This window comes from Cydia pomonella, chromosome 11, assembly GCF_033807575.1.
Source record: "Cydia pomonella isolate Wapato2018A chromosome 11, ilCydPomo1, whole genome shotgun sequence".
Taxonomy (NCBI): Eukaryota; Metazoa; Arthropoda; class Insecta; order Lepidoptera; family Tortricidae; genus Cydia; species Cydia pomonella.
The window spans coordinates 9,025,328-9,052,466 of NC_084713.1; the positions used below are offsets into that span (position 1 = coordinate 9,025,328).

Genomic DNA, 27,139 nt, shown 5'->3' on the forward strand with positions numbered 1-27,139 from the left:
CAATCTAAACGTCAAAACTCGACAAAATGGTGGTTGTTTTCATGCATTTTTCATACGAGTTTTAAATATAATAAAATGACGAGTTTAATTGACAAAATAGAGTTGCTAATTAAGAGGGAAAAGACCACGCCGGAGCGAAAGAAAAAAGAAGAAGCTTCAAAATCCTCCAGTGAAATTCTTTCAGAGCTATTCAGTGCCTTCAACGCCGATCCTCCCAAAATCGATGAAGCTTCTCTGAAGAAATCAAAGAAAAGCAAAAAGAAACACAAGAAAGAGAAAAAGAAACGGAGTCGGAGCAGTAGTAGCAGCAATTCTGATGATAGCGACTACTCTCCCAAGCACAAGAAAAGGAAAAAGAGCAAGTCTAAAAAAAAGCGCGATAGGTCACGGTCTAGCACTCCTAGTAAAAGCAACATACCTCCTAAAATTAAAGCTGATTTAGAGGCGATAAGAATCAAAAATGAGTCCGGCCGCGTTAGTTCTGCTGATTTTCGGCACGAAATTAAACTTAAAACAGAACCTAAAGAAGTACAACACCGGAGAGTCTCTATCAAAATAGAAGAGCCGCACAACTACAGCGTCGATGTTTCAAACTTTGATGCTAGTCTTATTCCTATGCCAGATTCTCCTAAACATGAAGACCTACGTCAAAAGTTAGACGGTAAAAAACAAGAAGCGGAAGACAAGTCAAAGAGTAAAATTCAAATTAAGAACTTGAAGTTTAGTGCAGTTTTCGAGGAGACTGTTAAGAAAGCCGAGGAAGAAGCCAGGAAGAAAGCTGAGAAGTTTGAAGAAGGTGAATACACAGACTCATCCAGCAGTAGTGAGAAACCAGAAGTTCCCAATGCAGAGTTCCCCAAATCCTCAGATCCTGGAGGTATACTTAAGAAGCAAGCAGCAGAAGAGTCTAAAGTGTAAGTTTTCAATGTTTTTCATTACAAACACTTCATACAATGGTTTACGGGGTGCAAAATCAATTTAGATAAAAAACCACATGCAATCTATTGCATTGTATGTTTATTTGAGTGTTTAATCTAAATTCCAGTATTAGCACAAAAATCATGTTTCCGACTAAGTTTCAATTTTAGCCAAAGCTTGAGTAACACTGAACATTCGGTTTCTGCAAAAAAAACTGGTTGTGGATTGATAGTAATTTATTTAGAGCAATCTGATCAGGTCACAATTTTTTTTTTTATCCCATTCTTTGTGGCAATAATTTTTTATTTCAAATGTTAACTACTATTTATTAATGTAGTTAGAGTCAGGCCAAGTTAGGTTGGTAGCGATTTTGATAGCCCAGATGGTGCAAGTGTCAAGTAAATGTCATAATTTCATAGAAGTTTGATGTTAAAAATAACCCATGTACCGTCTGAGCTATCAAAATTGTTGCCAACTTATCTTGGTTTGACTAAGACTTTTTTAATTTTTACCTTTTTTGTGACACAACTTGCTGGCCAGAGTCTAGTGGATACTATTTATTATTATTATTATTTATTAATCAGGCAGGCAGTTGAAACAACTGATAGTTGCCTGTATCTGAGTGATCTTCACTTAATATGTATTCTTTGCGCTGGTTAAGTATTTGTCTAGGCTGTTCTTAAACTGATTGACATTCAGTGCTGAGACCACATCTTCTGGTAGTTTGTTCCACGCTTTGACCACTCTGTTGCTGAGTAAATGTCTGCGGGGGTTGTTTTTAGACAGTTCAGATATTAACTTATATTGGTGGCCTCGCAGACGGGTGTTACTATTGCGCTAGTACAGGTCTTAAAACTGGTCTATATCGTAGTGTCCCGATTATTTAAAAAATAATTAAGTTAAATTAATTTTATTCAGCAGTTAACTTGTGTAACATGACACAGACATTGACACAGGGGCCCATTTCTCTAAGTGTGTGTGACGATATTTTGTGCAAAAAGACCATTGTGAATATCTTAGGGGAGGTGGTAGGATCGGACTTGGCGTGCCTCAAAGCCGCTTCTAGGGCTGAGTCGGGAGCGTGGCTGCCTTCCCCCTAGCTAGGCACACTTGGATAATGATTCTTTAAGAATCGCGGTTGCCTTGCGTTTAGGGTGTAAGGTGTGCGAGGCGCATCGGTGCATTTGTGGGGTCATGGTTGAAGAAGACGGTCATCATGGCCTTCGCTGCATGAAGTGGGCGGGCCGTTTTTCCAGGCATCATGCCATCAATGATGTCATCGGCAGGGCTTTCGTGTCGGCCAATAATCCTTGCGTTTTGGAGCCTCCAGGGTTGTGCCGCACGGATGGCAAGAGGCCTGATGGTCTGAAATTGGTTCCATGGCAGAAGGGTCGATGCCTCTTGTGGGATGCAACGTGCGTGAGTACATTTGTACCGTCCCACGTGAGTCTCACTATCAGGTCTGCTGGGACAGCCGTGGAGTATGCCGCCAAAATGAAGCATGCTAAGTACTCTACCTTGAAACCAATATACGACTTTGCGCCAGTTGCATTCGAGAATGCGGGACCTTGGGCTGTAGAGGCCAGGGACTTTGTTTAGGATTTGGGTCGGCAGCTGAGGGACAGGGCGTGCGATTCCCGGTCCGGATCGTGCCTGGTCCTACAGATCGCATTGGCCATTCAGCGCGGTAACGCTGCCAGCGTAATGGGGACATTTGAGCCAGGTACGATTCGTGACGATTATTTAATTTAGTTTAAATTGTTAAAGATTGTGTTATAAATAACATTTCATTTATTTAAGTATATAATTATTATTTATATTAATTAAATGTAACATTGTATTAATGAAATATAAGTGTAATACTAAAATTATTGTCCACAAACCGTCAAATCGTATGGGTTTGCATGAAAACACTAATATTATTAGCCTAATATGGTTCGAGAAATGGGCCCCAGGTTTAATATAAAGATTTTACAAAATTCTGACTTTTTTAAAACGACCTAAGTAAATTTTCTACCAAAATTCAATTGCCACCAAATCATTTTAGACTAATAGTAATTGACACATCAAAAATAATCTATCTTTCAAATATAACCATGTTGTGCAGGTAGTTTTATAATGTTTTTTTTTTTTTATAACAGTTCAGATGAAGATAGGAGCCACTCTAAGAGATCCAAAGAAAGCTCCCACAAATCTTCAAGAAGGGACAGAAGCAGATCCAGAAGAAGGTATGCTGTATAGGTTTTCCTAGACTTTGATAGCAAATGGATAAATAAAATTATCTCATCAGGCATTTCCTAACTATAATCATACATTCAGTGCCAAGGATCAAGTACTAGTCGCTTCGAGCAACACAGGGAAGGGAGACGGCATTCATACTATTTCCCCTCTGTCAAAGCATTGGCACAACAGTACCTATGTCGGCGCATGTTGTGAGTTGTCCATACACAAAAAGAGATTGAGGTGTGCAAGATTTATCTTTGACGTGTCATTTTCTATGTATTTGTGTCGTCATTACAGATTGGATTTTGTATGTAGTGAGTGAGAAGTGCGACTGTGTGCACGTTTTTCCCCGCAAAAAATGGCAAACAGATTTGTATGGTAAGATATCGCTTAGGTTCCTCCCTTCCGACGTGTCGGAAACCGGTGTTGCTCGAAGACTAGTCGGGTTCATTTCGTATTGGCAATGGGGTGCTTGGCACTGAAAATGTTAAACCATAAACTCACTGAACTGAGTTTTGTTTTTCTTTGCTGACTCATACTTTCATACTTTTTTTATGACATTGTGTGTGCAATTAGGTGGATTTTTCTGTCAACACTGTCGAAATGGCGGGCTCATTAATGAATGATAATCTTGATTCTGCAATTAAAGACATACAATATATTTACAGTACATATGGTGCTACTTTATAGCACTAGTGCGAAAATTAGCATATTACGTTAGTGTGTCGAACATTTAAAGGGCCATATGTACTGTAAAACGTTGTACGATACATGTGCGAATAGGCAATTTCCTATTTTTCGGACTTGTATCGTAATGTACTATTATGAAACATGCTAATTAATTCAACTATTCTGTCATTAGGTCCGTCAGCAAGTCCCGCCGCTCCCGCTCCCGGTCCGCCTCTCGCCGCCGCCGCCGCTCTCGCTCGCGCGGCCACGAGCGGTCGCGGCGCCGCTCGCGCTCGCGGTCGCGGGAGCGGGACCGAGACCGACACGAGCGCGACAGGCACCGGCCGAGGCATGTGTCGCCGAGACACAGGGGGAGGAGGTCCAGGTAACATAAGGCTTTGAAACATACAATTTGTATGGATGGTATGAGAGGATGAAATAAATTAAATTAAATGGATTCGTATGAAATTTTATGCTCCATTGATGCCACACTGTTCTGCTAGAACTCTAATTTAGGTGATTTGCTACCTACACTGATCTTTTTTCAAGGTTTGTAACCGAATTGGTATGCTTTTTTTTCTAGCAGCCATATTTGTTAAAAGCAACAGACATCAACAGTTGATAGATAGGCCTTTTATAAAATGCGACCCAGTTCTCCTAATCTTAGCTTTCATTATACTTCCGTCGTAAAGGAATTTGAAACCTACTTCTTAGAATATTGGATTTTCGCAAAGCTATTGTCAATGCCAACTGGGAAGCATAACTTGCTTAGCTTGGTTAGGCTGTGGGAAATACTTTGTAAGTTCAGGACGAGGATCTTCAGATTTGCAGTGTCTCACGTCAGTGTATGTCATGTCATTATTTTCTCAGGTCGCCAACCGGGGTGAAACTAGCAGACAGCGAGAAGAAGCGTCTTCTAGAAGTAGCGAGAAGGAACGCCATCAATATGCTCAAGAATGGCGCCGTACCGGCCGGCGCGGCCGCGTTGCCGCCGCACACTAGGAACCAGGTCATGGCCGCCATACAGTCCGGAGGCGAGTACAGATTACATAATACCAACCTTTTCAAAGGTCACAGACCAGGGTGAAGCTTCCAGACGTCGAGTAGTGCCAGAAGAAGCGAGATAGACAAATATAGGTAAGTACAGAGTACGGAATGCCAACCTTTTCTCAGACATTCGCGGAACAATATTCAGACTTGTTAACTATCCAAAAAATACCTTGTTCTAATTCTAATTGTTTTAGAACTAGCACTTTCTGCACAGTTGACACCATTGTCGAAACACTTGTAGATATCTCTGATGTTGATGACATGCAGTGTTTGGTTTTTGTTGCCTGTGATATCTGGGCTGAATAATAGTAATCAGGAACATAAAATCGTTGAAAAAACAAAACAGTTCTTATTTTCTGTCCAACAGGTAAATCAGTGGACGAGCTAACTGATTTCTGCAAGCACTTATCAAAAAAAGAAGCCCTCGGAGAACTGTCCTCCGTCTCTTCTCACGATGAAGACATGAGCGAGAACGAAGATACACTCGCCTTCCATCATCCGTTCCTAGTCAAAGAGAAGGCTCCTATTGTTATGAATATAAGGGTGGGTTTCACATATACTAAAACTCGCTTAGACATCTATGCTAAATAATACTGCAAAACTGTTATGTTATTTTTCTCTCCCAGTAAGGTATATCGGAGTAAATTCGAGGGTGGTATAATTTTGAAAATGGCTAAAATACTTTGGCAATACCTATCCTACTGCAACACTTACCATTAAGGCATCTTTCTTGCTGTTGCTAAAATAGAAACTACTTCTATACTTAGTTCGATTTTTTTTTTGCATTAGAAAAAACGTAAACAATCTTGACATATCTTTTAAATGAAAAACCCTTTTTAATAATCAGTAATTATTACTTATGGAAGAAAAATAATGTAAATGATCGTAGGTATATGATTTATAATTGTTACATATTTGCCGTGACTTATTTTTCAAAAGTGTTTTTCAATAAATTACCTTCTTTCTAATGCTAAAAAACGGACTATAATTATGTAGACATTTACCAATGTACCTTATGTGTCTTGAAGAATTATTTGTCATTTTAGAATTTTTCGTCACTATAACATTTGGACATTAGTTATATTATATTCGTTAATATTTTTTTGTAATACTAGTTATTGACATTTAATCATAAAAAAAATTTACAATTCCAATTAGGGTGGAGCACCCCTCCCGATCAAGACCAATCCACTGCCAATAGCCAACAAGGAAGAGCTGCGACTGCAGTTCCCCGTGTCCTCAGGGTCGCAACACAGGGAAAAGGCTTCGGAATGGGTACCTGTTTCACCGCCAAAGAAAGATATGGTTAGTTTATTATATTGCTTCCATTATTTTTTTCGTTTTGCCACTAAATAAAAGTCTTTAGTCTATGGTAAAATACTTAAAAGTTAAAATTAAAATTGGTATGTGAAATTTATTCGTATAAATATCAATGAAAAAATTTCCTTTGAATTAAAGATGTTGTTTTTATTTCTCTTAATATTTAATATTTACAAATTTTGGTGTCACAGCAAGTTGCGAAACTGAACTCGAAAACGACAGCCGTCAAACCTGCTGCAATCGCTCCTGTGGAAACTCCTGTGCCTAAGTAAGCCAATTACATTGTATTTTATTGCTATTGTTTTACTTAATTTATCGTCCTAAATCGGGCACTTTGATCCCAAACAGACTTCTGATTTTGGAGTTAGGCATTTAGCCCCACCTTACCTTACTTAAGTTTGAAAGAAGTTATGCCGGCACTTCACAAGGTATTGCGTGTTCGTGTAGCGTATTCGTATGAAGTCCGAACATCACAAACACGACATCCACACTTGGGGTGCCAACAGAAAAACGCGAATATGTTTGAACTTTATGAGCGAGCCATGTGTGTACGGTGAACGCAAATATTTGCATTATTTGCGTTCTTTGATGTGTAGCCAAAACCCAGCAAGCTAGATATGAGCGCCGCCGCCGCCGACGTAAATTCAGCATCGGCGTGACCTCAGATCATAGAAGGTACTAGATATCTGACGGAGGCGTGGCGCGTGTCGCCGCAACATGGCCAGATCGTGGCCATATCGTGTCCGCCGTCGACAGTCGGAAATTAGCTGTATTTGAAAAATGTGCGCGTCAATTTTCTTAAAATGCCGTTGTATCGTGTCGAAATAGGAGTGCATACAAAAACCACAAGGATCATGGGGTTACTTACATACCACATGCTGTGGGCACATTAATTTTCACTGAGGACCATTTCGTCAAACAAACGGCAATTTGAATATGCATTCTACATTGACGGTTTAGCATGGAAAACTATTTGTAGTGTGCTGTGCTACCCTCAGATGTCTAAAGAATTCGTCTCATTTCATTACTATGCTTCCTTTTTTTAGCATTAGAAAAAAGGTTAACAATCATGACGCGTCTTTTTATTGAAAAACGCTTTCAATAAATTCGTAACTATTAGTTATGAAAGAAAACCCGGTGTCAGTGCGAGTCGGACTCGCGCACCGAGGGTTCCGTATATACCTGTAGGTATATATTATTATATGATGTAGATAAAAATTTACGCTTTTCGCAATTTTTCCTTTATCTGTGCTATAAGACGTTGCTTCGTACCAAATTTCAAGATTCTGAGTTCACGGGAAGTACTCTATAGGTTTTGATTCCCTTGCGAGTGTCGAAAATTTACGGCATAAACGGCTGTATCTTTTGATTGCGTTGGCTTAGAAGTTTAATTTTTTCACAGCTCCAAGGGACGGTAGACCTGAGTACTTGATATAAATTCCAGCTTGATACCTCCACGCGTTTCTGAGAAAAAGGGTCTTGACAGACAGACAGACAGGCGGACGGACGACTAAGTGATCCTATAAGAGTTCCCCTTTTCCTTTCGAGTAAATAATCGGATATGATTTCTAATTGTTACACATTTGCCTCAATTTAATTTTAAGAAACGTCAAGGTGGCTTATATTCTTTCTAATGCTAAAATACGAATTATAGTGCCATGTAATAACAAATATAACAAAAGTAAAACACTATTGATAAATCAAATCATTCCGATTTATTCCTATTGGCCAAATAGCACAATTTTAGCAACTTTATGTTACGTTGAGTACCTAAGTATATTTCATAGTAAAATCTTTTTTAAGTTTGTCACATCGAGTTATATTTATTGACTTGAATATTCTTGCCTAATAAAATACCATAATGTGGGCTGTTTACATTTTGTGAAATACCTAAAAAATACACATTTTTTTTGTTGAATTTTTGATTATGAACTGCAATTTATGGTATAATTTGTCTAGTTATTGATCTCATCTACGACTTCTATGCGTTTGATTTGTAATAAAGCAAAATAGTATTTTATACAACAGTTGTATAAGAAGGGTCAAAAAAGGTGAGTGGCGTGAGTTACAATGTGAGCCGGAGCCGAAGGCGTAGGCGAACATTGTAAAGGAATACGCCACGAGCATTTTTTGACGTACTTATACAACGTTGCATACAATACTTTTCCTACGAGTCAACAAAAATAAATCTTAATTTAGGTAAACAAAGCAAAAGTATATAGCCAAGACGCGCGAGCATACCTTGTTACGCGCCCGGCCTGCCCCGGGCCGCGGCCGGCCGGTCAGCGACACCTTCTCGTAACTCATGAGGCCCTGGTACTTGCTACTTGCTAAATTAAAATTTTGGACAGTTTTTTCTCGATTTTGGCCACTGTAGCCTACGGAGACTAACAAGCAACGCTAAGCAGTCTTCGTAGTCTATGGGTGTTGCTATATTACGGGTGTCACATGCGTGTTTCTGACTTATGAAGTGATTGTTTTTACTATGCAACCAAATGAATATTTTGTAAGTTGGCAGCAATGCACTTAGTTTAAAACTGTATTCGTTTTGAATTTGTTAGGTTGGTAACCATTAATCGCAGTACCTAACGAGCGATTTTAAAGCACAAGTGCTGTTATGAGGAATAGACAATGTAGACTTTTCTGGAAACCTTTTATGTATGTTCTTATATTCGTGTTAATTAATGTATAAGTGACAGATAACAGTAGAGGAGTAGGAAAAGATATTAAAGAGGGAAAGTTAATTAAAATCAACCACACGACCGTCAGCAAAAAAATATTATAAATAAATATATAATTGGACATTCTCAGTAAGCTCAATAAGTGTGAAAACACCCATGACTCAGAAACAAATATCCGTGCTCATCACACACATTAAAATCAATAATGTAATGTATGTGTGTAGTGATGTAAACGATGTGTGTTTTGTACAGAGCGGCCCCGCTGGCGCTGCCCGCGCCGCCGCCGCCGCCCGCACCCGCGCCCGTGCCCGCGCCCGCGCCCGTGCCTGCTGCGCCGCTGGTGGCGCCGCCGCCCTACATGAAGGGCTTCACCACGGGCACGCGTAAGTATTTGAAAGCTTACCCAATAATAGGATTGGCCCCATCGGCTGCTCCCGTGCGGCCTCCACTTGAACGAGGTCCTGCCCGTGTAGTCCTCTGGTCTTCGGATGGTGTGTCCTATCAACTTCCTCTTTCGTTGAGCGATTTCTTGCCTGAGTGGAACTGGGTGGCATCGATTCTATAGATCCTTGTTGCTAATATGCGCAGAATGGATATTAGGCATTTGTTAACAAACTTTTGTAGCTTACCCGTCAGACCGTGTGTCTCCTTCCTTTTATTCGTTATTTGTGATATTCAAGATGTTTAATTTATTTTCAGAACTAGCTTCAGTCCCGACAGTACCGGCATTGCCAGCCCCCGGACCCCAAGCCTACCCACCGGGAATTGAACCTCCGAAAGTTATTGTGAGTACCAATGACCAACAAACCACCGATTTAAACAAATCTAAATCTCAATAGCAAGTAAAAGAAACATGTGATTGAGTAATTTAAATATTTCCTATATTATTTTAGGACGTCGCGTCGATCGTATCACAGAAGCTGCTAATGATCAGAAAGGAGCAAGAACAGAACGAGTTGTCTACCACTCGTGGCGTAAGTACAGTTTTCATTTCATTCTAAATAGTGCACTTACCTTAAATAGATTTCAGAGCATAACTATAGATACATTGGTTGAGTAAGATGTGTAAAATGTTAGACAATTTCGTGCTTCGAATTTGACAGGTAAACGAGATGGCGCTACACAGTTCCATACATTTTGCGTTAACTCTGATTGCCAGAATGTGACGTTTGACAATTTAGAGCGCCATATGTTTTTGTTTTGGATGTCCAACTAAGGGGCGTGATTATTTCTTAGCCTTTACCTCTCTCCTACAATCAATTTTGAGAATTTGAATTAGACGTGCATTGTCAAAGAAAACTTTGTAGCCACATAAATTTACTGCTATCTTTCGACACATAATCGAAACTTTTAGGACGCCATTTAACTTTGATCCTTATTCTTTCAGTGGTATGTGTTAAATTATCAAAAACGTCATCTAATAGATCAAAGGCCAAGGGTATGGCGGCGTCGTTTCGAGCGATGACGCCAAAACCTTTAGCAGATGCCCGGTAAGATGGCGCCACTTTTTGATATTTAACACATTAGTAAAATAATAAGGATCAAAATCATATGGCGTCTAAAAGTTTTAATCATCTGTCGAAAGATGGCAGTAAATTTACTGTGGCTACAAAATTTTCTTTGACAACCCACCTCTATTTGAATTCCCTTTGGTATAACCAATGAAAATAACAGATATAACCAAGGAAATTTTAACAGTCACTTCTATTTCTAAAAATGCTAAGAAAACAAGTTTTGATCTGATAATATTTTATGGTTTGGCTTATTTTTATTACATTTCAAACTAAAATTCTGCTTCTTACTTTTCTTAGAAAAGTCAAAAAAGTGCAACATTGTATGTAGTTTATACTCAGTATTTTTTTTCGTATAATTCTGATTTATTAAATAATATTTTGGTTATCGGATCAAATTAGTTAGAGCACATCTCCACTAACATATCAGTTTTCACCCCTATAAAAATAAAATATTTTTGTTTCTTCAATTGTATGTTTCTATGAAGTGTATTTTGTGTTTTACTCATGCAAGTTGATTAACACAACACTGCTTACGTTAAGATGTTCACAGTCAAGAACACCTTTCACTTAAGACACGTTATTTTTATTACTTCGTTAATACTTTCATTTGCATCTTTTGTTAATTAATTCAAAATGACCATGCGACTTGAACAGTCGTCTGCCCACCAGTTCGGCTGGTCGACCAAGGCGGGCCAGTTCACGGGCTCCACGGGCGCGCAGATCCTCACGCCCAAGGAGCTCGCCAGCGGCACGCAGGCCTGGGCCAAGAAGGTACCGTCCCATCTTACCCCGCGCACTCGCCGTGTTTAACCGCCACAAATGTTCAGCGACAATGAAGGAACTTTTAACTATGTGAAAGTCCATACTTTATTATAAGTTTTATAGTATTTTATTCTGATTCGTTATCTATAGTAAGACCTAGAGTTAGACCAAGCTCTGTTGACAGCGATATTGATAGCCCAGACTGTGCAAATGTTATTTTAAACGGCAAAATTCTATGAAATTATTTATTTATACAAGGAATTCCAACAGCTATAAAAGATACATTAAACTTTTTAGATAGTAATACAGAGCCAATTACTGGAACTCGCAAATAGAAACCGTATATATAATAAAATTACACATTACACACTAGATACAAAAGCACATATGATACAAGATATTACAATATTTAATGATTAGTTTATTTATTTTGTTCGTTTTTTTAGTTACATTCTATGTTACTTGATTAATAAATGTTATATTAATTATATACCCAATTATAAAATTATAGGGTTAGAAAATTTAAATGTCTGTTCCGTAGAGGAACAGATTAGTATTAATTAATTTCTATATATATTTGAATAGGTATTTTTTGTACGTACAAAGCAACACAATTAAGAAAGAATACATTTCTCGTGTTATGTGGCGGCATCTTTTGAGATAACAACTAACAAGATCTCAAAGCCCTGTCACGCCACCTAGTGAAGTAAAAAGACACAACTTCGCCTGCGATTTACGCTAGTGCACGCCGTCGTTGCACTCCGTTAAAATAAATCAAAATTTCGAGTTCCTCGCTGCAGAGTTAAGTGCAAACCAGACAAGAAAGTGACTTTCTACCCAGTGCGTCTATGGAATGTATGTAGCTGTCGAAAGAGCACAGGATTATCCAAATTAGCCAAAATCATCACGTGGCCATCACCAACAGGAGCTGCTGGATCACGTAAGTTGTAAACGCTCAAATCCGCCGCTACATATATTATTTTGATCCGTTCGATCCGGATCTTTCTTTCTCTGGTTGTGTTGCTTTTGTAATTTGCGGTATTACGTACCCAATTTTTCATTTAGACACGTGTATAGTTCAAGTTAGTATTGCCATTTCCGCCATCTTTGCTTCGCAAAATGGCCCCAAACCCTACAGACGGCAATGCTGAAGCCGACATATCGTGTATTACACAAGACATATTCGAGCGAGATTTAATTCTCGACGAATTAAAGAGAACATTACAGTTCGCAGCGACAAATACAGATCAATTTCGTTCAAGAACTACAGATTTAACAGTGCATCAGCGAAAGTTTACAAAGATTCAAACTAAAATCGAAAAAGCGTTAATTAAATCGCAAAACTTCAATAAAGAAGCAAATATTAAGATTCGTAACGATTTTAATGACTTGTATTACGCGATAGTTACGCATTTACATAACCTAAAGGAGGTAGACGTGGAAAAACGTCGCGCGAGCCGCGCTTTTACCCCCAACGACACTTTGATAAGTGATCGTCGAAATTTACCTAAACTATCACTTCCAGAATATCACGGCGAACCGACTGGTTGGCCTGCCTTTTTTGATTTATTTCAATCGCTAGTACATAATAACAATGCCTACTCGGATGCGGAAAAGTTTAGGTACTTGCTCCTTTCAGTCAAAAACGAACCACATAATTTAATTAAATCAATTCCCATAACGGAAAGTAATTATTCAATTGCGCTCGATATTCTAAAATCTCGTTATGACAATAAACGTATTATTGCAACACAGCATCTGGACAGGCTGTTTAACCTTGAATCGTGTTCCGAACGGTCAGCTGCTACCATGCGAAATTTACTTAATGTTTATCATGAAAACATTAAGGCGCTTGAAGTCATGGAGTTTCCGGTTAAAGAATGGGATTTCGTTCTGTTAAATTTATTATTACGTAAAATTCCCGTAAATACGCGAAAAGATTATGAACGTTGCTTAACCAACCCGGGCGAAATACCTAAAGTACAAAGCTTAATTATGTTTTTAGAACGCGAACTTTCGGCGGAACAGATGATTTCAGTTTCAAATCCACAGTCCACTAAAAACTGTTCATCATTGGGCATCAAAAGCAAGATAAACATAAATTCTGCTCAATCGCACAAACGAGTTTTGTTGGCAAATGCGGCGCCAACCCAAAGTCGACCTTATGACGAGGCGAATAAGGTTCGATCTTGCTTGAAGTGTAAAGGACTTCACTCAATTAATAAATGTGTTGAATTTTTAGACTTATCAGCGAAAGAGAGATTTGCATTTGTTCAAACAAATAACATGTGTTACAATTGTTTATGCCCCGGGCACGACTTAAGGAATTGTAAATCGAGTTTTAAGTGCCGTAAATGCAATAAAAGGCACCATACGTTAATTCATTTAGAATCATACATTCCGCGATCGGTTATAAGCGAAGCTGCGGAATCTGCTGCTGTCTCGCTCGCTCTTACAGAACAGCCCGGCACTAGCACTAGTACGACTCATAACCCGTCTGCAGTTCACGGCGTGAACGAACAAAGTGTAGGTAGCTTAGGAAAACGACCTAACACGGTTTTACTCTCAACAGCGTTGGTTGACCTTCATTACGAAGGGAATAAGATTGCTACAATTCGCTGTATGTTAGACGGGGGTTCTCAGGCGACTCTTATAACGGAAGCGTGTATGCAACGGCTTCATTTACCGCGACAACACGTAAGGGAGCCGTTAGTAGGTGTAGGCGACATACAGCTCGAGCCTAGAGGTACATTCGTGTGCTCAATTTCGCCTAAGGGCAAACAAAGTCCAAAGATTCCGTTAGAGGCTACTATTTTAGCGAAGTTAACCCGTCCAATGCCTAGTGTACTACTAGCACCTCTCGCTGAATGGCCTCATTTACAGGGACTCGCTCTGGCCGACCCTGAATTTCATAAACCTCAGCCAGTGGATATGATACTCGGCGAGGACATCCTTATGGATATTATTCGCGATGGCATTGTCAGGGGCAAACCTGGCACGCCCACCGCAATTAACAGTGTATTTGGTTATTTGCTAGGAGGTAAAGTAAATTTTACTCCTAATGTTTCGACTCCACGCCATACTTGTTTTACGTCGTTCGACAACGACAATCTGCAGAAGTTTTGGGAGCTGGAGTCAGTACCAGAGATGCGGAGTTACACTCCCGAAGAAAAGCTATGCGAATCCTTTTTTCAAAAGACGCATACGCGCGATGAAACAGGGCGATACGTGGTCGCTCTGCCATTCAAGCCCGATGCACCGCCGCTCGGTGAGTCTCGGCAAATTGCCCTAGCACGATTTCATAAATTAGAATATCGTCTAGAACGTAACCCCCAGTTGAAGGCGGATTATCATGCTTGCCTCCAGGAGTACGTGGATCTCAACCACATGGAGCTCGCGGACGATGAACCCCCTGCTAGTGCGAGTTACTACCTACCCCACCATTGTGTGTCAAAAATTTCCGAAACCACACGCACACGCGTAGTGTACGACGCTGGTTGTCGCACAACGAGTGGTCACTCGTTGAATGACGCCTTGTTAACGGGTCCTAAGTTACATTTAGACATTGTTGACGTTCTTCTAAAATTCCGAGTGCATAACATTGCATTTTGTTCCGACATCAAACAGATGTATCGCAATATTCTGGTGCGTGAAATTGATAGGGACTTTCAGCGCATCCTTTGGCGCCAATCGCCCGAGGAGCCTTTACGCGATTATAGACTTCGTACCGTTACATTCGGTGTAAGCAGTTCCCCTTATCTCGCCTTACGTACGATCAAACAGTTGGCGTACGACGAGGCTAAGCATTTCCCGCTCGCCTCACCAGTCCTACTAAATGACGTTTTCGTCGACGACGTGGTAACCGGTGCTGATACCACAGCTGAGGCCCTCGCTCTGCAGCAGGAGCTGATAGGTATTTGTGCCACGGCCGGGTTCGAATTACGTAAATGGCAAAGTAACTCGCCAGCAATTCTCGCTACTATGCGACCGCCAGATTTTCACGGTGAGCGGCGCGAAAATGTTCATTTTGCCGAAATGGAAAATGACAAAGGGGTCAAAGTCCTTGGACTTCAATGGAATCCGGGACCCGACTCATTTAGCTTCAAGGTACAAAGTACTTCTAAAGCCTGTACAAAGCGGGCAATTCTCTCGGAAATTGCAAAAATTTACGACCCACTCGGGTTATTATCTCCGGTGACATTGTTTGCCAAACATTTAATTCAATTGCTATGGTTAGCAAAAGTTCCTTGGGACTCGGAACCACCTATCGATATAGTTAACTCATGGACGAGTTTTGTTAATGAGCTACCGCTCTTATCGCAAATTTCATTTCCTCGTCATATTTTTAATACTGACGACTTCGATTCAATCGAAATTCACGGATTTGCAGATGCAAGTCAAATTGCGTATGCCGCATGTGTTTATATACGTCTTACGGACAATACCGGTAGGGTTCAAACTTATTTAGTCATAGCTCGAACCCGCGTAGCTCCACTTCGGCTTTGCCTCACTATCCCGAAGATGGAATTAATGGGATGTGTGATTCTGTCAAAATTGATAGAACGAGTAATGCATATTTACGGTGATCGTATTCGCCCCAATCAAGTATACGCGTGGTCAGATAGTTCCGTTGCGCTCGCGTGGCTTAAGTCACCCCCACACGAATGGAAAACGTTTGTTTCTAATCGCACCAGTGAGATTTTGTCCCGTGTCCCGGCGAGCTGTTGGCGTCACGTCCCGTCAGCCGACAACAGCGCTGATCCGGCGTCCCGCGGTTTGCTGCCCGCCGCACTCGTGCAAAGTGACTTATGGCTCCATGGTCCTATATGGCTTCAACACGGCCACGACTCCTGGCCTATACAAAAACCGGTAGTCAATACAACGGAGGAAAAACGTAATAAAACTGAATCATCCAATGTTAATTGTGCATGTGTTTCCACATTGCCTACCTCCCTGGACGATGATACCCTTATTACGCGATTTTCATCGCTAGGTAAATTAGTTCGCGTCACGGCATTAATATTTCGTTTCTATAATATATGTAGAAAACATAAACAAACGTTCCCTGAATACATCACCGTACCAGAGTACCAGTTTGCATTAAAGCGACTTATATTGATTACGCAACAAAAAATGTTCGAAGACGATATTAAAAATATTTCGTCAAATAAATCCCCTTCCTTACGTTTGCGGCGTCTCGCGCCTATTCTAGATAGTGAGGGATTATTACGAGTCGGCGGACGTATTCACAAATCATTTTTACCTTATGAGTCCAAACATCAATTGATTTTACCTAAACGACATCATCTTACAAATCTTATTATTGACGATGCTCATAAAAATGAATTGCATGCCGGTCCGCAGTGCGTCCAAACCTCGCTTTTACAGCGATATTGGATTATTTCAGGTCGCGATATTGTGCGTCTACGCGTACATCGTTGTATCCCATGTTTCAGGGCTCGGCCGAGTCACGGCCAACCTCGCATGGGTATGCTTCCCGCGGTTCGCTTACGCCCCGCGCGCGTATTTAGTAAAACTGCATGCGATTTTTGCGGACCATTCTACGTTCGCGCTAATAAAGTTCGTAATGCAAAAATAATAAAATGTTATGTTGCCGTTTTCGTATGTATGAGCGTTAAGGCTGTACATCTCGAGTTAGTTTCAGAACTTTCCACAGAAGGTTTTTTAGCCGCGTTGCGTCGTTTCACGTCCCGCCGAGGATATTGTACAGATATATATACCGATTGCGGACGTAACTTTGTTGGTTGTAATAATTACCTTAAAGAATTATATGCGTTCTTGCGTAACGATTCCGTCATTAGCGCTCTCAATCAACAAACCTTAAAACAAGGATTAACTTGGCATTTTCAGCCACCGTATGCTAGCCATTTCGGTGGGCTATTCGAAGCGGCTGTTAAGAGTTTTAAAACCCATTTACACCGCGTAATAGGTACACAGACGCAAACATATGATTCTATGCATACGCTGACCTGTCAAATTGAAGCGGTACTTAACAGTCGTCCACTCTGCGTGCTAAGTTCAGACTCTTCTGACCCCTTGCCCCTTACGCCAGCTCACTTTTTAATCGGAGAGCCCTTAACGGCCCTACCGGACGTTTCTTTGATCGATGAAAACCCTAGTCGTCTTACGCGTTGGCGTTGGGTACAGCAGGCTATACAGCATTTCTGGCGTCGATGGAGTCGTGAGTATCTCCATCAACTGCAACAGAGTACAAAGTGGCTTCAAGATCGCGGTCCCGCCATCCGTGAAGGCACTGTTGTTGTGGTATGCGAAGACCACTTGCCACCGTTACAGTGGAGGCTCGCGCGCGTTCATGCTGTCCATCCGGGCACTGATCAAGTTATTCGTGTTGTAACTTTAAAAAGTGGGAATACATTGTTCAAGCGACCCGTAGTTAAGGTCTGTCCCTTACCTTTAGAATAATTCCTACAATCGTTACGATTCTTAATGTTAGCATTTAAGTTAGGCATAAGTTTCATATCTTGTTAAACTTTCGCACGTTCCTTTAAAAGTCACTACGTGCTTTTAAGGTGAGCGGCATGTTCCGTAGAGGAACAGATTAGTATTAATTAATTTCTATATATATTTGAATAGGTATTTTTTGTACGTACAAAGCAACACAATTAAGAAAGAATACATTTCTCGTGTTATGTGGCGGCATCTTTTGAGATAACAACTAACAAGATCTCAAAGCCCTGTCACGCCACCTAGTGAAGTAAAAAGACACAACTTCGCCTGCGATTTACGCTAGTGCACGCCGTCGTTGCACTCCGTTAAAATAAATCAAAATTTCGAGTTCCTCGCTGCAGAGTTAAGTGCAAACCAGACAAGAAAGTGACTTTCTACCCAGTGCGTCTATGGAATGTATGTAGCTGTCGAAAGAGCACAGGATTATCCAAATTAGCCAAAATCATCACGTGGCCATCACCAACAGGAGCTGCTGGATCACGTAAGTTGTAAACGCTCAAATCCGCCGCTACAATGTCTATTACACTAAATAAATGATATGGAATATATAAAAGGTACAATTTAAAAAAAAGAGGCCAAAAAAATAGATATGAGCAATAAGTAAGAACACATTTACTTTTTATTATGACGTTTAAAATTTAAATAACACTTTCACAGTCTGGGCTATCAATATCGTTGTCAACTTGGTCTAACTCTATCCACTTGCTATGTGAGGCGGACGTGTAGCGAGATTTTTTTTACAGGCGGCGGTAAACTAGTAATTTATTCTATATCTCGCCCGCGATCTTATATATATATTTATATATATTTAATTACAGTTTGATAAAGACGGGTAATATATTTCGCGCACGAGATATAGTCGCGGCGCTCCTAAGCTAAGCCTACTGATTAAACTTTCCCGCTTAGTCTCTCCAACTCTCATCAAATGAACACTAATTGAGATCATATTATTCAATATTTTTATTTAACTGGTTCATATTGGTTACGGCAATAGGTATGAAATCAAATCAATAACATATATACGAGTAAAACCTGTACTTTTTTTATTTAAATAGGATTTATACATGATGTTTAATATATATCATAAGTGGCATCGTCTCTAAAGTTTATATTTTTAAACACAAAATTTAAAGTAATCCCTTTCTCTGGTTCCACAATTGTACTAAGAACATTTGTGGCGATTAAACACTTACATCAGTGAATATTTTGTTTTTAAAGTGTCAAACAAAACCTGGCTAAAAGAGCTATATTTCATATACATATCACAAATATTGAAGTTATCAAATTCTTATCTAAAAATTTAAAATTAATGTATTAGACTTGTAAAATGTGTGTAAGAATATGTATAAGTGTATAACGGTTTTGTTTGATACTTTAAGCCTGAGGACTAATCTTCTTTCAGTTCCGCTGCCGTCGCCGCCCGCTGCTGTGGTCAGAACTTATAATACGACTGTATTATTCTTTCCGACCAAATTATTTACATGATGATTGCAATAACATGCTCTGGCGTGTTATTTTGGGGTATTGAATTGACGGTTTATATATCAGAGCGAGAGCTTTAGTGAGAGCCATGTTAAATACTCTAGAATATCGACTTGAATTCGGCGTAATTATCTCACTTCTTTAAGTTATGTGTTTAGTATGTGAACTTGTTAAGTTCTAATACATTTAGAATGCCAAATAAGTGAGAATGTCAGATAGTTGTAGTCGGCCCAAACAGAGATCACGCGACACATGCATACAATTTGATCCCTGTAACTCCTTAAAGGTGATCCTTCCCATATTCGAACTTTAAAAAAAAATCGAATTTAATTACTAACGTTTCTGTCAAAATTCATGAAAATGGGATAAATAATACTCAAGATATAGTCAAAAAACCATGGAACATACAAACAAGAAAGATGCACCGTGCACCTAAAGTTAACTCTGACCCCAGTTCGCTCGGTCGAGGTTACTTCAAAATCTTCAAATGAAATGTTATTGCAACCATCACCATTGAATTGCATTTTTTCGTCAAGTGTAAAGAGAGAACTGATTAGTTCGCTCCTTACACTATACTCCTGGGTCCAACGCAATGATAGTTCTTATGCCATTGCCAATGGCATGCTTACTATCATTGCCAATACTTGCAAACAAATATTCAGTTTTCCCCTTGTACAAAGACTGACACTAGCGTTATCTTATATTATTTTTAGTATTTTAATTTACTTATTTTAAACTGTCACAGTTGTTCTATAATTATACAGTTTTCATATGATTATTTTGTTTTGTTTAATCGATTCAGATATTATTATACATTAGGGTCATTATATTTGTAGTATACCATAGCCTATGGCACACTCGTGTTTCTCGCCGTCATCTTCACGGCCTCGCTACCGCCGACAAGGAACGCAGTGTGCTCTTATTTTAATTTATTTCGGAGGCATTAGAATGCTCATAGTGTATTTATGACCAGGGCTCAATTTCATAAAGTTACAATGTGTATTTTTAAACATATTTAAAACCGGTTCTATCGCGAATTTATTTTGTTACCTTTATTTCCGACCTTTCGACGCAGGTTTCACTGGTCGTGGTCGCGGATAACTGAGGTTCCAGTTATCCGCGACCACGACCATAATGTATTTAACACGACGAAGTTTTAAATGTTATATTACAATGTATAATTCTTCAAGTATACAAATTAAAGGCCGCTCATAATGGGACAAGCATCATTGCCCGTTGACACTTGTAAAATTATTATAAGTTGCAATTTCAAAGTAGGGCCCTGTAATAAAATTACATAGTACTTACTATATTATATTTGTAATTTATAATTTATACATATTACAATCATATTCATTACGCATATAATTTCTTCATAATCTCTGTAAGTACGGTATTTATTAATTGGCAGAAAAAATTATGTCATACGTTAGAAGTCAGTCTTTAAAGATTTAAGCCGATTTTTCAATGAGCTGTGAAGATTGAATCAATTCCATTCCACATTATTAAGCAATATTTTTAAGTAAAGCGAAATATTCCTACAAATTGTCTATTTAAATATGTTTGACCAATTTCTTTTCTCTACGTCGCGTGTTATAAAACTTAATAACACTTACGCAAACTGTACTGTACGAAATTATTCCTGCTTTAAGGTCCGTACTTTACAAGCCTTATAAAACGCGTTCGCACGTCGATCTTATTGAACTTTGGTCTAAATCGGCTCATTAGAAAAATGAGGCTAAAATGGGGAAACCGCGAATATTTGTTGCAGCTTTTAAGTGATAAGGAGATCCGCGCACTACGCTAGCGAGCACGCGGGCAATAGGTGCGACACACCAGGTAAGTTTCCTACGAACGGGGAAACTGGAAAATTATTGTGGTTGTGTATTTATATCAAATTGACTTACTTTTTATGCAAATGTCATTTAACCTTGTATTCTTTGATGGATGGCTGTGTCGATTACAATTTGTAAATTGTTGGTCTGTGTCTTGATATGTACGAGAGTTGCATTTACAAAGATAGAATTTGCCATTCTTTGACACCTATGCAGGTGTAAGAGTGACAAATACTGTCAAAAAGTGAAGTTTAAAAAACTGTATTTTATTAACCGTGATTTTTCTGATCTTTTTCACCAAGAATCAAAAACACTTATAATTTTTTTACACCTACCAGGAAAAAAATTATCCAGGTAGATTTTGTTACTTATTATGAAGATATTTTATGGCGGCAATAATTGTGAAGAATTTTTTTCTTATATAAGTGGACCCTTTTCAAATAATTATTTATTTGCAAAATATACATCAAAAATGTCTTAACATCGAAAATTTTACTTATAGAATAAATTACAATTAAATAAAAACTACCTAAAAAGATCCCCCAAATTTAATTTTACTTAATAATTTATTAAAATTTAATTTGATTAATTTAACAGCTATTAAATTTGGTAAATATACTAAAAACTAAACTACAAAACTTAAAACCTAGATCTAAAAATAAATAAAAATAGACTTAAAATAAGATAAAACTATCCCCCTGCGGCATGGTGCCGTAGATGCTAGCAGCATCTCCTCGCTGTATCGCAAGACTAATTCTTTGAGCGAGAAAGCTGCCAGCTCTGCGGTCACCGGTGACCTCTCTAATCCTTTTCGAAAGTTCCTTAAAAAGGTTAATTTTACTTAATTAATTTTAAGTCTGTTCCCTTCTCAAATTATAGGTCTGTAGATTTTTTGATAATTATTTTATGACGTAGGTTTTTTTTTTCGCGCAATCGATACAATCGATAGTATTGTCGATCCAAGACAAAAAATGATTTCCAGTTATCCAGTGTAAAATGTGGATTTTTTTAACCTTCTCGGACGCAACTATCATACAATTGTATATTTTGATAATACTGATAATGCAATACAATTTATCGCTGTTATAAAACTTTTACCTTATGCATACCTGAGGGCCTACCGCGAACCACGTTCGATGTGTTGCCTCTCTGTCGCACTTGTAAATTCGTACGTAAGTGTGACAGGGAGGTAAAACACGTCGAACGTGGTTCGCGGTAGGCACTCTGCCCGCGTAGCCAACGTTACAATCGTTAACGCTCCGTATCGTAGCATAGTCATCTCTCTCTAACACTCTTCCATATTAGTGCGACTGTGACAGTTGCGTTTCGTTCGCCAAGGAGCGTGAACGGCCCGCGTAGCCAACATGCCAATCATTAAGCTCCGAAGCGAACGAAACGCAACTGTCACTTTCGCACTAATAAGGAAAAGTGATAGAGAGAGATGACTATGCTATGTTAGGGAGCGTTAACGATTGGCATGGTGGCTACGCGGGCTAAGGTTACTTTTCATTGAGTCGACTGTTAATGTCGCCAGTCGTCCTCATGTAACCAAGCCCTAAAACTTAGCGATAAAAGATATTGTACTTGCCCTTCTGATTACTATATGCCTCTTAAATATATCGAAAAGCTAACATAATAATAACATTTAGGATCAACTCATGAGGGCAGCACCAGTAGGAGGGGGGATGGGCATGCACCTCCTCCAGAAAATGGGATGGACCCCGGGCCAAGGGCTCGGAAAAGAGGGCACGGGGACCCTCCAACCGTTACTCTTAGAGGTCAAACTGGACACAAGAGGTCTGCAGGCTAAAGAAGAGGTCAGTACGAGGAACAACAAAGGAGTAAGTAATGTTTTACGTTTATGCATGTTTAATGTAAGGCTTTGTGTAATGGGTGGGTATCTTGTTTTTAGTTTTACTTGTCCAGACGTGAGTTTGTGATGCATAAAAAATGATTTGAAACATCCTAATGTCAGAATGAGTTGAAAATCTGTGGTCAAGATGTGGTAGTATGGTAACAATAAAATAAAATAAAATTGAGCGTTATGATATACTGGGTAAACAAGTGCTTTCATAGACACTCAACTTCGACGATTTTTTTTTAACTTCTTCCGCTCTTTACAATCGCGTCGATAAATAATTAATGGGAAATTCTCTACAAACTCCAAAGTTTGCCAATATGATAAATTAGTCAATATATTTGCTTATTATTGGTTCGTAATTATAAATTATTACTATGTATATTGAAGTGGGTCACTCGCATAATATATATAATGTGTATGTATAATGTATAAGTCTCACGGAAATTTTGTTATTATTCACTATTTAGTATTAAACTGTTACCTTGCGTGCTGCTTGTTGTGTTAACTTACTTGCTTTTCAAATATACAGAATATCAATTATAATCTTACTCTTAAACAGTTGTCTATAAATTACATTAAATTTTCAGATGAAAGTTCAACGTCAGCCGCGGAGGGGCGGCGCAGCGCCTGCGTTAGTAGCGGGCGGGAAACATCCTGTATCTTTACTTGGGGAGTACTGCTCGAAACAAAAACTCGGCCCGCCCGAGTATAATCTGTGCTTCGAGTGTGGCCCTGATCATAAGAAGAACTTCTTGTTTAAGGTAAATTCATGTAGATTTTTAGAGCATAGACTAAATAGGAATACTGAATGTGAAATGAAAAAGGAAGACGAATGAAACTAGCTTTAACGCGGTCGATATACAGTGTGCAATGACTTTCCGCAGACGGTATAACGACTAGTGAAACTCATAATGGTATGCGTTATGTATCGCTTGCGGGGTCTATCGACCAATGTATATGGTTCCCCGAATGCGGGGCCTATGGCATGTACCCCGCATGCGGGCCCTGTATAGTGGCAAGTAGTAAATAAAGAAAGAGGGAAAAATATACGGCCTCCTATCGACTTCACAGAACTCGTAGTAAACTCCAAGGGTGTAAAGTATAGCACTAAGAAAGAAGTGGTGGATGCCATGAACGCTAGATTCGTTGGTGCCGCGATAGCATGCGGAGCGCCCCGCGCTGACCTTGACCGAGTGTGCGATCAGCTGAGTGCGGCGCGTGCGCCGACAGACCGCTCCATAAGACTTACCCGTTTTACCTGCGCTGAGGTCTACAATATAATAACGTCCCGAATACCTCATAAAACGAGTAAAGACATATATGGACTGTCCATGGACTTGTTGAATACAATTGCCTCTACTATAACACCTGTTCTCACTCATATGTACAACTTATGTCTTAAAGAAGGATCGTACCCTAAGTCTTTAAAAATGAGTAAGGTGTCCCCTCTGTTTAAAGGCAAAGGTAAAACAGAAAATATGGACGGGTACCGACCAGTATCCATCATTCCTATCGTCGCTAAGGTGTTAGAAAATGGATTGTGTTGCCGACTTACAACGTTTCTAAATTCGACAGATGCAATTTCCGACTGCCAATATGCGTACAGGTCCGGCCGCTGTACCACCGACCTAGCACGCGAAGTCGTGCGCAAGGTCTTGGATGCTCTGGAGAATAAACAGCAAGTAGCGATGCTCTGCTGCGACCTCTCCAAGGCTTTCGACGTGGCCGACCACAGTGTCATCGCAGCCAAACTGAAACATTACGGCATACGTGGAAGTGCTCTTAACCTCCTCACTGATGGTCTGCGCAGTCGATCGCAGGTAGTCGTGGGAGATGGAGGGCTATCCAGGTCGGATCCGCTAACTACAACTATGGGTGTGGCCCAGGGATCGTCGATCTCGAATATACTGTTTTCCCTGTTAATTAATGACCTCCCCGAAGCAATAACGGCAGCCGAGATCTTAATGTACGCTGATGATGTGGCGGGTATTGTAACGGCACCAGATGAGGATAGCCTGCAGACGCAGCTTAATGACGCAGCAGACCAGTTATCACGGTGGTTTCGTCTGAACGGCCTCGCGCTTAATTTGACCAAAACGCATTTCATTCACTTCCACGTCGGAGGCCGCACACCGCGGTCACTTACGGTTCAGTCTGGTGGCGTATGTATGCAGCAGGTAGATATCATGACGTTTGTGGGTTTCGAAATCGACCGAAAACTGTCGTGGGCCCCCCATATAGATAAACTTTGCGGCAAACTCGGTGGTGCTTGCTTCGCGCTTCGCCGCCTGGCTCGAGTCGTGCCACGGAATGTGGTGCGAACCTGCTATTTCGCAACCATTCACTCACTCTTACAGTATGGCACAGAGTTGTGGGGGCGTGCAGCGGACTGGCAACGCGCTTTCCGACTCCAAAAAAGAGGTGTGCGCGCGGTAATGCAGGTGTCTCAGGATACTTCAGTGAGGCCCTTCTTTAAAGAATTGGGCATACTGACTATGCCGTCGATAATAATTCAACAGATTGCTACTTATGCCTACATTAATCTACACACTTATAAAAAACGCGCAGACTCAGCCCGTCCGCTCCGATACCCAAACAGGCTTCTGCCGGTTAAGCGACGACTTGCGAGATCAGGGAAGATAACACACGTTATGTGTCCGACTGTTTACAACAAGCTGCCAGAAACAATAACCTCAGCTCCTTCTCTAGGTTGTTTTAAAAGAAAACTAAAAAGTTGGCTTCTCGAGCACACATTTTATACTTTGGAAGAGTTCCTAAATATTAAATTATAAATTAACGAGTAGTTAATGATGTTTATTTTTACCTATATTGTTAACTAAATTTATTAAATTGTAAACTTTTTTATATACACAATTGACATGTAATATTATAGATATTATAAATAAAATGAATATGAATATGAATATGAATATACTGTACTGCGTCTTTAGGAACTACCGCACACATAATAGCGTGTACAGACTAAAACGATTTCCGTATGGCGTGTCTAGCCAGTATGTGAAATTACAGAATTATCCCAACCAACTGACACAAAAGACTTGACACTTTTCTTCCTAAACTCGACTGTGCCTCGCTATCTCATTCTGTTAACCATACAGTAACCTCATTATGATTGCAGAACTTTTTTAATCAAAGCTGTACGCTCCATGCTAGAGCGATTGGATTAAAGTGTAGTTCTTGCCTATTACTGTATTTAAATTTGTACATAAACCCCCTTCATAAACGGCTACTAAAGTTAACAAGCCGCTAATAATCGTTTGTCCCTTTCCATCATACCAATGCGTCCGAAAGGGACAAACGATTATTAGCGACTTGTTAACTTTATTAGACGTTTATGAATAAGGGGGAAAGTTGTGTTTGTAACGCTGTACTCTGTCCCCAGGTTAGAGTAGCCGGCGTGGAATACCAGCCGGCGGTGGCGAGCGCCAACAAGAAACAGGCCAAAGCTGATGCTGCGCAACTGGCGCTACAGAAACTAGGCATCGTTACCCCTTAACCATGACACCATACATTATTTAAAATGTTAATTTCACAGATAGCACAAGAAGATAAAGAATCCTGATAATTGGATAAATTTATATCCGAGGGAGTTTTGATCATTAAATAGTCCACAGAAGATGTAATACGAAAGTCCTACAAAAATAAATGTAAATGACTACTTTTCAGTTCGAATATTTCGAATCTTAAGGTCCTCTAATAACAGTTAGTTTGAGAGGATTTCAAACAATAACTAAAAATGGGTATAGTATAGGTACATACACAAGGTTGATAATCTGTATAAATACATAGAGTCAGACCAAGATAAGTTGGCAGCGATTTTGACAGCCCAGACAGTGCAAGTGTTATTTTAAACGTCAAACTTCTATGAAATTATGACGTTTACTTAACACATGCACAGGCTGGGCTAACAAAATCGTTGCCAATTTAGCTTGGTCTCACTCTAGGTATGTTATATCCCAAAAATGATTTAAGCAGATGAAAGCAAGAATGGATCTAATGGAAGGTCGACAGCATGAAGGATTAGTAAAGTCAAAAGAAAAACTATAGTCTTTTTTTTTATCCCTTAGACTAAAATGACATTTCATGTATTGCTAGTTTTTTACGTCTTATAAATAGTGATGTGCTACAACCGGTACTAACCGAAAATAAACTGTTGGGAGCATTTTGAGGCATTTAGAAAGTTGGTATCCAGGTCTATACACGATATGTCTAATATTTAAAAGCGATTTTATTGTAAGATTAGCAGACACCTCGAAGCTCATAATGTAATTTTTAAACGTTTTAGTGGATTAGTAGCGAGTAGATTTTATTTAT

The 27,139-nt window shown here is 39.6% G+C and overlaps 2 protein-coding genes across 5 annotated transcripts in view; both read left to right on the forward strand.

Annotated features, from left to right (window-relative positions):
• Window positions 1–27,115, forward strand: LOC133522757 (protein Son-like). 4 transcript variants are annotated; one of them, XM_061858194.1, is made up of 14 exons: window positions 1–914; window positions 3,060–3,146; window positions 4,004–4,195; window positions 4,681–4,844; window positions 5,228–5,403; window positions 6,019–6,165; window positions 6,372–6,448; window positions 9,114–9,244; window positions 9,561–9,646; window positions 9,755–9,835; window positions 11,030–11,146; window positions 22,593–22,784; window positions 23,392–23,565; window positions 26,208–27,115. In XM_061858194.1, the coding sequence occupies exons 1-14, from the start codon at window positions 76–78 to the stop codon at window positions 26,319–26,321; spliced, it is 2,577 nt and encodes an 858-aa protein (XP_061714178.1). In that variant the 5' UTR covers window positions 1–75; the 3' UTR covers window positions 26,322–27,115. The 4 variants fall into 4 exon arrangements, with proteins under 4 accessions (XP_061714178.1, XP_061714179.1, XP_061714180.1 ...); XM_061858195.1 differs by having other exon boundaries at window positions 11,045–11,146; XM_061858196.1 differs by lacking the exons at window positions 23,392–23,565; window positions 26,208–27,115 and adding an exon at window positions 20,880–20,947 and having other exon boundaries at window positions 22,593–22,732.
• Window positions 1–27,139, forward strand: part of LOC133522773 (uncharacterized) — a 195,338-nt gene that overhangs the window by 155,473 nt on the left and 12,726 nt on the right. The gene's annotated exons all lie outside the window — the stretch shown is intronic.